General features: G+C 43.0%; 1 protein-coding gene across 1 annotated transcript; it reads right to left on the bottom strand.

The window, feature by feature from the left end:
• Positions 1-208: 208 nt before the first annotated feature.
• On the bottom strand, positions 209-9,702 carry fam171a2b (family with sequence similarity 171 member A2b; the record flags this gene model as incomplete). The annotated part of the gene is given in 9 exon segments (XM_083687208.1): positions 209-1,697; positions 2,016-2,142; positions 3,690-3,803; positions 4,414-4,593; positions 5,559-5,717; positions 6,287-6,379; positions 7,024-7,251; positions 9,551-9,665; positions 9,667-9,702. Coding segments are annotated over 9 exon segments (2,541 nt in total).
• Positions 9,703-11,879: the final 2,177 nt, after the last annotated feature.

The raw sequence follows: 11,879 nt of genomic DNA, 5'->3' as shown, positions 1-11,879 counted from the left end.
AATGAACGATCGCATGGACACAAACAGAGGCTTTCATATACAGTATATACTAAATCAAGCATGGTTGTGCTTATGATCATCTTAGGTCAAATAATACTTCTCATTCTATTTATTGTTTTCTTCAGGTGGCTCTATATGGCTATATAACTGCCAGGTTCAAGGTAAAAAAAAAAAAGAAGATTTTCCACAGGATGGGCCCTCGAAAACCTTACTTTTTGGGGTGGAAAACAATGAGAGGCCGGTCTTCGATCTTCTGCCACGGGCTCTTCTTGTTCTCGTCCTTGTCATCTGGGTCGTCCTCGGGGCTGGTCATGGAATCGCAGCGGTTCTCGCTGTTGCTGCTGCGCGTGCTGTTGATGCGGCTGCGACCTCTCCTAGGGATGGTGGACCCACGCGAAGAGGGCCCCTCATCCAGCAGTGGGGTGAGGGAATTCTCCTCTGGCGACACGGGGCGGCCCTCACTGCTGCTGGGTTCGCTGTGGTCGGGGTAGGCCAGCTTGGAGTAGGTCTTCCCACTACTTCCACCGCTGTTCCCCTTGCGCCCACCTGTGCCCCACCGCTCTTCTTTCCCCTTTCGAATAGCGGCAATTTTGCGGTCATGGGCGTCCTGTGGTGATTCTAGGTTGACGTCTCGGATTGCGTCTCGGATGTTGTCTCGGATGGCGCTGCTGGGGCCGCTGATGCCACCACTGCTGAGGTCGTTGCCCACATCGATGTAGGAGTGGCGCACGTGGGCGTTGGCGCGTCCGTCCAGGGAGATGAACCAGGCCCGTGGGTTCTGCTTCACACCCAGCTCTAGCAGCTTCTTCTCCGTCAGGGCCTTTAGCTCACCATTCATCTGGGCCATGGTGGAGTCGTTGAAGAGCACAGGGATCCGTACTGGCCCACCGGAGGAGTCTGAGGCCCAGCTAGGCCCTTCGGAGTCGTCCCCTTGGGAGCCAGCCTGTTGCTGCTGGGTCTGTTGCTGAGGGTGGTGCTGCTGACCAGCGCCCATCAGAGCCCCATCCTTATCCTGCTGCTGTTGCTGATCCTTCCCATCCTTCCCCGAGAACTCAGAGGAGAGGCGCATGTAATGTGCCGGTATGACCAAGGTGGGGACCATGCTTCGGTACATGTTCTCCTTCATCTGGTCGATGGAGCTGCAGAAGATGATCTGGCCTGGTTGGGTGTTAAGGGATGTGGGCCGGGCTAGGTGGTCCGCTGCTGACGCGGAGTACTCAGGAGGCTTGTCGGACTTGTCTGACAGGTGCTCTTGGAAGCGTGGCGGTGATGGGGGGTCGGAGGTGTAACCGCGATTGTCGTTAGCGGTGTGGCAGCGGTGGTTGTCAGAGTCCTTGTCCTCCATGGGGCTGTAGCTTCGCGCGTAACCTTCATTTAGAAGTGGGGGGTCCAGGTTGTTGGTATCGGTGGAGCGTGTGACCTTCATGGGGAAGCTTTCGCCCCTTTGGGGTCCCAAAGCGTTTTTTCCCTTCGACTGTCGCAGCTTGTGGGCAGGAACGTGTTTGGCAAACTCCTCCCGCGAGCTCTGGTAGTCTTGCGACGGGGACGAGTCTGACTTTCCGGCATTGTTGGAGGGGCCGGACTCACCACAGATTAGGTTGAGACGTGAGGTGGACGTGCCCTGGTCTCGCTTGGAACCGTTCAGGGTGGAAGAATGTAGCTTACCCTGCTGCCGCCGTGGTTTCAGACACTTCCGTCTGGAAACAGAAACACATTAAGACAAAAATAAATAGTGAAATAAAATATTATGACAAACAAGACAAAAAACATACTACTTCTTCTTGTTGTACATTACAACAAAGATACATTACGATACAAATAAATGTGGATTAGGGTTGTGCTCCTTTTTCACATCTCTGACACCATAATCATAAAAATAATCTTAAATAATGTCACCATCATCATCAACGTAATCCTCGTAGTCACAGTTATCATCACCATACTAATATCACTATACTGTAGCATCAATGTTAATAGAAGCCCAAAGGTGAGACCTGCGTCTACGCTCCCCACACCTGCAGTAGTAGAGCAGCACACAGAGCAAGATGAGCACCAGCAGGGCCAGAGAGCCCAGGATAGAGAGCAGGAACAGGGTGTGGTAGGTAGTGATGTCCCTCAGACCCGGGTAACCCAGGCCCACGCCTGGAAGACAAAGCACATCAGTGCTACTTAGAACTCATGATGGGCTGTGTTCTAAAGTTGTCACCTTCCCCTCTATTCTTGTTTACTCCGCTTTGGGGATCTGTGACAGCTGGGTAGGTGTAAGCTATGGCTCCATCACGGTACTACCATATTGGTTTCACCTACTGTATACAATGCTATCAGATCTGTGAACAGGGAGTGAATGAGGGCTAAAGGAAGGGAGCAACTTTCTGGAATGAAACACAGCCAGGGTCTGACCCTGGTTAGGGTGAGCTTATCAGGCTTGGGACATCAGCATCGCATATACACTCATACACATTATACACTCACTGAGAACTTTATTAGGAACACACCTGTACACCTTCTCATGGTGGAGGTGGTATAATGGTGTGGGGAATGTTTTCTTGGCACACTTTGGGCCCGTTAATACCAATCAATCATCGCTTGAATGCCACAGCCTATTTGAGTATTGTTGCTGACCATATGCATCCCTTCATGGTCACAATTTACCTATCTTCTAATGGCTACTTACAGCATGGTAATGCACCATGTCACAAGCAAAAGTCGTCTCAAACTGGTTTCATGAACATGACAATGAGTTCAGTGTTCTTCAGTGGCCTTCCCAGTCACCGGATCTGAATCCAATAGAACACCTTTAGGATGTGGTACACAGCTTGAAAGTGCACCTGAAAAATCTGCAGGAATTGCGTGATGTAATCATGTCATCATGGACCAGAATCTCAAAGGAATGTTTCCAACACCTTGTGGAATCAATGCCATGAAGAATTGAGGCTGTTTTGAGAGCAAAGGGAGGCCCTACCCAGTATTAGTATCTTAATAGTAGTATTAGTGTTCTTAATAAAGTGCTTCGTGAGTGTATTGTCACCCCACAAAAGATATAATAAATGCATCTCAGGAAAATGCCAACTTAGGGCTGAATCCTTGAAATTTGAGATAGCATGAATAACTCAAATTGGTGCACAAATATCCCATTGACATCAATGCATGATCGGCGTGAAAGACTGAATTACATGCGCATATTTAAAATCAGCTATAAGCCCCTATTGTTGTTGCATGCATAAACGCTTGATTAATTATAATATCAACATTAAATCTACTGTATTTCAAAGAAGTCCAAATAGTTAATTTATGCACTGCATGGGATGTGATGTTGAAGCAGAACATCACCATATTTTATTTTACTGGTATCTCCTTATGATACTGTACAGCACCAGGGTTCTCCCCAAAAGAGTGACGCTGCGCCACGCTGTGACTACTATGTAAACATTACAAGGCAAATTAAACTATATATTTAGTAATGAAAGTAACAAAAGTCAAAGTGTTATATGTTCCTCAGTGAATTCATCGTTTTAGCAGTATTTTTTGCACATTTTCAAATGAGTAAACGCGATTTGGGTTTTGATAATGCAATCCAGCACCACACTGTTCATAAGGGAGAACCCTGAGTACCATTGAGTGAGACAGTTACTACAAAACAGTGGCACTAAACAAGAGCCAAGACATACAGTACAAAGCATATGAGTTACCTGCAGATGAAGGGAAGGCTGCTACCCAATACCCCAATTGAGGAACAACCACATTCCAAATTAGCTGTGTGCCTTCCTTTTTTATGTACCCAGTCCCATTCCTGACCCACAGACCTGCAAAACAAAATTCAAAGTCACTATGCATAAGTTTTAGCATGTAACATCTTGGGAACAACACTTCATTTGAAGGACTACTGATAAACTGCTTAGAAATAAAATAGCTAATAAATACAATATATATATTTACTGGAGTTAATAAACATATTAGTTAATGAAATATGACAATTCATAAACAGTTTACTAACGGTTAAGAAATTAATTGGTTTTAAGCAATCACTTGTAATTTTTAGGCTCTAAAATGAGTGTAAGAAAATGATCCATCAACTCACATCAATATCATGCAATACCACTTTATTTATCCCCTTGGGGCAATTAGAGGCAAATCCCCTTGGAGCAACATAATCAAAGACGAATTGACTGGGAAAACATTGTGTTGTTCTTAAACCAACCATGGAGACAGTTAAGTTACACAACAACCCTCACAATTGTATTGTTAGAGCGAAATAGTATCATGAGGTTACCTGGGCGCTATGCATCTTTCTCTATGCCCAGATCAGTCCGAAAGGTGTGTTAACAACAGGTCTTGCAGAACATCAGTGGTGCTGCTAAAACCCCAAACCCTCCAATCATTTTGCTGTAAAACAAAAATTCACATTTTCTGTACCTGTCTTGGGCTGGTACATCCAGGCAGGGATGCTGGTGGCGATCCTGGTGCGTGTATCAGAGGGCAGGGGTACGGAGACATGGACCGGGTCTGAGACCTGGATAGCATTGCCATCACCGTCAAAGAGCTGGACGCTGACCACAGCCAACGCTGTCAGATCCGTCCATCCTGTTTCAGCCCCTGAACACAAATGTCATGGTTCTGTGCTGCCCACCATTCATATTACAGCTAGGAATATGCAACCATCATGAACATTTATATCAATTACCACAAGATCTAGGCTCATCAAATAGATTGTTACCAAAGCACACTGGTCTCAAACACACTTATGGAGGCACTGTGTGTATGCATGATTTTGTTTCAGCCAAGCATTAACACACATGATCTTACTAACCATGGTCCTCAATCAAGACCATGATCAGATGTGTCAGCACTGGGCTGGAACAATGACATGCATATCTTCCGGCCTTCCAGGAATTGAGTTTGAAAGACCTCTATTTACTCTAACAATGTAATAGATAGATGGCTAGATGGACAGAAGGGTATATACTGAAAAATGTATGCGCTCACTGCAATGTAAGTCACTTTGGATAAAAGTGTCAGCTAAATGGTATATATTATTATTATTATTATTATTATTATTATATATTAGAAGAGTCCTTTTGTTTTGGTCCTATGTTATCTTAAAGGATAACTTAACCAAATCTAAAAAATGTTATGTAAATTGCATGTTGTAGAATGGAGCTTTGCAGTTTCAAAAAGGATGTATTTTGGTTGTTTTTATCCTGAAAATGAAATAACTGCCTGAATTCTGTGAATTCTAACCAGATGCTGGGTATAGCCTCTGGTGATGCTCTGTCAGGCTTGTACTGCAGCCATCTTCAGTTGTTGTTTGTTTTGAGGTCTTTTAGCCTAAAATGTTATCATCAGGAAATAAAATGCATATTCAACTGGATGTATAAAAAGGGTTGTAATTGTTAGAATGGTGAAAAAAGAAAACATTTAATTAAAGCTGAGAATCCATACTTTAACCTCATAGTAATTGTTTGATTTCAAATCCAAACTGCTGGAGTATAGAGTTAAAAGAATGCTTTGTCTTTCCAATACTTATGGAGGGCACTATATACACTTTCGCTGATGCCAACCTGTGCTGTTCGTCTCCTGACCCAGCAGATAAGGGAAGCCCCCTATCTCGTACTGGCTCCTGGCCGTGGTTAGCACGGCTGTCAGTGCGGTGTAATTGGAACCGGGCAGAAGTTGAAGAGACTTCCTTTGGAGCTGGACCAATGGCTGGTTCCGCGCACCTACAGAGGAGCAGATGTACACCATGCTCATAGTGAGATATGAAACGACCAGCACTATCCAACCACTTGGACTCCCACCATTTTGAGACTATTTAGGCATAAAAGCAACGTGTGGGGTACAAAGCAATGAGTGCTTCTGAAATCAACTCCAAAAATGTGGCCACTGTAAAAAGTACTCCACTGCGGTTGTTGCTATGGTGACAGCAGCAGGAAATAATATGTGTTGTGCTGAAAACCTCTAGAGATCTCAGAGTGCAAGAACAGACAGGAGAAAGGAGCAAGGTGAAAATATAACACCACTCTATCTATTAGCAGGGGATTGATTCTGAGCAAAGAATGCTTTGTGGTCTGGACATTAGACCTAATGTAGACATCAGTGTTAATTAAATAACAAAAAAAAGCTCAAATTAATTAAAACTCAAACTGAAAAAAGCATTCCCTTCTCACACTCTGCAGTGTACATTTCACAGGGTGACACTGCCCTTATGAGAATATAGGGCAATATTACAGAGGTGGGAATTTAAAAAAAACCATAAGACGTACTGATCAAAAACCAATTTGTTCCTTACCTGGGGACCCATGCAACACCTGAATGACGTCATCATATAGAATGAGAGTGCCTGGCCTCTGGACTAGGAGGTAAAGGCTGACGGATGCGTACACTGAAAGAGAGATGACACCAAAGTCAATACAGAATTAACTATGACAGTTAATAACTATAGCTAGATGAGGTCAAGCCATGACAAACTATTTTTCCAAAAGATACAAAGGAAGGCGGTGTGTATCTGCCTGAGGAAGTCCCTGTGGACTGTGCCATGCGTAATTGTGTTGTATTAGCCATACTAAGTTCTGCTGCTGTAGATTCTCTGTATGCCTTAGTGTTGTTGTTTTTTTGTGCAATATACTCACAATGCCTTCCTTTGTATACTTTGGATTTTCTACATCTGTTAAAGGGGATTTTCTCCGCTGTGATTGCTCTTAAACTATATTTCCAGCTAGCAAAATGATTTATGTTAATATTAGATTACAGTAGTACAGTGTACGTATATAGCATTAGTAAATATAAGTATTACAGCAATATAACAGCATTTAAATCAGTGATTACAGCATGGCAGCATTCCATTCCAAAAAGTAATCCCCTTCTTCTGCCCTTGTTTACTCCCCTTTGCAGATTAATGACAACTGGGTAGGTGGTAGCTATAACTCCACCTAGTGGGGAGTGAACCTAGTGGAGAGGGGAGTGAACAAGTCAATGGTTACATTGTTTGAATGCAGATGCAGCTCAATACTATAACATTTCACTTACAGGGGATGCGACTCGCATGCCAGGGGACTGAGTTGGTGACATAGTCCTGCTTGGAGGCTGTGATGATGATCCAAGTCCCTGGGCGGTACAGGAAGTTCACCCTGAGCACCCCGTCATTGCCCGCCTTGCTGGAGGCCAAGACCGTCTGGTTCCCATGTACCTCCACTTCAGCATCCGCCAAAGGTGATAGGTCAATATTGTCAAAGACCTGAACTCTAATCTGGACCTCTGTAAGACATCAAAGACATTTGGATCTGTCAAATTCCTGGCTCCATAGCATCATCTTGACCAAATAAACATGCAAAGGAATGATGACAAAGTACTCTATTTACGTTGTTTTTTTCCAAGCACCACAAAGAGAGAAAACGGGTTGGTGTTATGAGTGCATGTTCATATTTGCACTCAAAGTCTATGCCGTCATCCATCCATGTTGGCTCTTACTGTAACATGCTAGGCCAGGCCATATGCCCAATATTCTACACTGAATTTTAGCAATTCTGCTATTCTCTTCCCCAGAGCACAAGTAGGGAAATAAACACATAACACAACCAATGTCAGACAGAACAAGCATCCCTTGAAATAGCGTACTCTGAATTAAGTCAACATTGTAGACAGACACTGGAGAGACACTCGCTCCTCAAGTAGATCATGTTCTTTTCCCTCAGAACATTTTGGTTATGCTAACACTGTACTATATTGGTTAGACTCTGGATGTTGCCATGGATACAAGGAATCACCAACAGACTATAGATTTACATTTCCAATATTAAATTACAAGCAACTGTCCCCAGTCTCTGACCTCTATTTCAACCCTCCTGATACATCACAGCAAATATGGCTAATGGAGCCGTTGAGATACTGTGCTAATGTGTGTGTGTGCTGTCCCCTAACATAATCGGGTCAATAATAAACCCCCCTGGGCCTTGTGGCATACTACCGCATACTTCAAACACGGTCAGTGGAATTGAACCAATTGATTGTACTTCACACTAGCATTGAGAGAGTGTTCTGAAAGCTTTGAAACACAAGTCATTCTACTGAGATGTTTCCCATGCATTCCAAACACCTTTGGCAGGTTAAGTGCCACCAGTTTATGTGTGTAAAGATGCATACAATATGACAGATCAGGGCAGTGTTCTTCACTCCTGATATTGGAGAGCAACATTGTGTTTTCGTCCCAGCTCTACACTACATGCATGATTCAACTTCTCATCGTGACCACGATTAGCTGAATCGGGTGTGTTGCTGTGTTAATACAAAAGCCTCCACACACTACACCCCCAGGACCAGGACTGAAAACAATTATCTATTGTCTGATACAGTGTGCTTTGCAAAAGCATTCATCCTACACAAGTTTCACATTTTGTTGCCTGAAATTGAAAGAGCTTGAAATTGAATTACATTTAAAAAATAAAAATAAAAATTTCCCCCACTGATATACTCAGGTCCCTGGACACTTTAAAAGTAAAAGAAGTTTTCTACAAATGTTAAAAAATAAGATAAGGATCTGAGAAGAGATGATTGCATAAGTATTTACCCCCTTTGCTGTGGTCCTCATATCATTAGCTCAAATGCTAAGTTACACAAAAAATGTAATTGAATCTATCTGCAATAATAGGTACACATTTCAGAATTAATCAGAATGTGGAAATTAATTACACACTGTGTTGATCAGACAGACTGTCAGTACACACTGAGCCACATACCATATGTTGGTGACATTTTCAACTGTACTTTTCCAATTTCAAATCTAATGTGCCCACTTTAAATTCAATCTAACAGTTTGAATTTAATAATATATCAAACAAACATGCAAAAATGCTAGGACCCTAAAATAAAACATTATTGTTGCTGCATTTGTCTGATGCGAATTATGTTTGGGGGAGTCCATCAAATGACAATATATTAGCCTCCACATTAAATCAAATGCATAATTATTCAATGCCCATTGAGTGTAAGGTTCGGAAACATTAGTGTTGGCTAAATGAATACATATGACACATTTTTATGAGCAAGCGAGCTGTGAACACATTTAATTTCCCTTTTCTACGCTCTCCTTGTGGATGCTACAGCAGAGATTGTCTATATTTTGAAACAGGCTTTGGCTTCAGTAAGTCACTCATTGTTGTCACAGTAAAAGCCTCTTAAATTCAGACACATATTGAGCATCACAGAACGATGGCCCGGAAAAGGATGGGGTTGAGATAAAAATGTGATTTTTCTTGTTTTCTTGCCAAAGAACATAGGCCTATTTGGGGAATATTACTTATCATGGTTAGGCTACGGCCTGCAGGCTTCATATGACACGAATAGGCATTTTTTTCATTTGAGCGGATCGGATTTTATTTTGTTGCAATGTTACCGATCCCTGGATCAAAATGCGCGAAAAACTACTATTCGATCGCGTGCTATACGAATCAACGTTTTCGATTAGCCTGCTATGTCACAATTGTCAACAAAAGCAATAAAAATGCAACCACTCCCAGTCTCCCTTCTCATTGTGTCGCATCCCATATGGCGAGCTTACCAAATGTTCCTTGATCTAATTCTGGAAGAGATTTGGCTTCTGCCTCTAGCTCCCAGACCGCGGATATAGAAATAAAGAGGAGCAAACGAGAGATGTAGATGGGTGTCATCGTTGAAAACTACATCTCTATTCAAAAATCGGCGGCCATACATCCATATTTCTCGCGGGGTGGATCTGTTCACAATTCGCACACATATCTCGGATGCCCACTCCCTGACATAAGGATGCTCGAACTGCAGTCTGCTGACTTCGCTTTGCCTGTTTTCTGTGAACGCATTGTCTTGCATTACCCTCTAGTGGTATAAAATGGTACACCTGAAAATACGAGGGCACTATTAATAAAGCTGTGAGACAATAAACCCACCTGGTTATAAGGCATTATACAAAGGGAAATGTACATGCGCCATGCAACACACGCACGCCCGCACAGATAAACACAAACCCTGCTGAAAATTAGAAACCACGAGCTGTGATGGTTTCTTAATGGTTTCCATTGGTGCAATGGTATTGTAACGGTTTCTGTTGGTTTTTAAATGTGGTGCCACTTTAAATGCGTCTTTGTAGTCTAACCTGCATGGATAGACTTCCAATTGGACCTGGGAAAAAGATTTGGTGAAGATCAAGATATCAAATTCAGATTTTATTTCATCATCTTTAATTGAAGGTTCACTCATTGAGCTGAATATAAATGTGATCGGAAATATTACATCATGCATACAGTCAAATGAATTTAATATCTGATATGTAATACATTTGTAATTTAATCGTTTCTTTGGGAATGTATGACTTTTCAATGAAGAAACATACCATTAATGCCGTCCACTAGTAGCCTATATATTTGAAATCTCAGAAGATACTGCTGCTTCATTTCTTTAGTTTTTTTTTCTCAGGATAAGTGTCATTATATAAATATGTATCAAATTAAACAGAACATGATGCTTAATCCAAGACATGATTACCATTATGGCTATTAGAATAGATTATTTTACAATATTGTTGATTTCAGTCTCTCCAGGCCCCCAGCAGATCAGCTCTGTCTCTGAATAGAAGGTTTCCCCTGAGCAGCAGCACTATGAGCAGGAGTGGACCTGAAGCACACTGCCACGCCCTCCACTTCCACCTAGCCTATATCAGTCCTCCTCCCTCTCCCCAGTCTGTGTGTTCCATGTGTGGGCGTGGCTCCAGGCTCCTGCAGGCCCATTCACGTCGTCATCTCCACCTGCCGATCTACACACCTGTGGCTCGTCTACTCATCACCCATCTGTGTTTTATACCCTGCTTTTCCGTCCACTCTTTGCCAGTTCGTCATAGTACTTCCTACCTATACGGCCCAGCATTTCTAGTCTGTTGATTCCTGGTTTCGGATCTACAAGTGTTTTCTGGACTGTGCTTCTGCCTAACCCCTGTCGGATTATCTGCCTTCCCTAGAACTGCCTGCCCGTGTCTCGACCCCTGCCTGGATTTCCCTGTCGGATTATCTGCCTTTCTTAGAACTACCTACGCGTGTATCGACCCCTGCCTGCACTACCCACTATCCTACCTTGCCTACCTGCGTGCCCATTCTACCCTGCCTTCCTGTTCCCCCCCCCAATTCCTTCATTAAATACCTTATACCTGTGTCCAGACTCTGTGTTCTGTATTTGGGTTCACTAGCTCTGAGATCAAAACAGAATCTCATGGAGAGGACTACGGAGTATCACAACTAACCAGTGACTCCTAGTCACTCTCTGCAGTAAATCCAGACTTGTTCTGCAGCTATGAGTGAAAATAGTAAAAGTGTGTTACTGGTGTTGAGGTTGGAGGAATGCTGTCACAGTAAAAGCCTATTAAATTCAAGAGCACACAGGCAAAGGAAAGGTAAAGCTCCCATAGTCATATTGATACCATTCATTGATAGGTATTGATTCATTAGGGGTTCCCACAGGAAAGGAAACCATATACTGTAGGTGTTCTGTATGCAGGAAATGTTACACCACAGAATTCACTCTACAGATACATGAACACGTTCATATTGAAGACAAACCATATCAGTGCCAAGAATGTGTGAGATTCTTCAGACACAAACATACTGTAACATGGCTGTTAACATCAGGATAGAGCAAGCACAAGTTCCAGGAAATGTTTTAAGACAGCATGGGATCACATGAACTCAAACTACATACTGGGGATAAACCATATTGGTGCCAAAACATTTGGCAACAGTTCAGAAGTGGGGCTGGAGAAATATGTCGAAGATGTCGAAGACTCTTTTTGATAAGGGGAATGCATGCGCTTGCATTAGCTGGCACCCGGAATATGCGACCGCCACAGGGGAAAAACGCATAACATC

Source organism: Argentina silus (genome assembly GCF_951799395.1).
Source record: "Argentina silus genome assembly, chromosome: 16".
Taxonomy (NCBI): Eukaryota; Metazoa; Chordata; class Actinopteri; order Argentiniformes; family Argentinidae; genus Argentina; species Argentina silus.
This window is presented reverse-complemented; position numbering and strand designations above follow the sequence as displayed.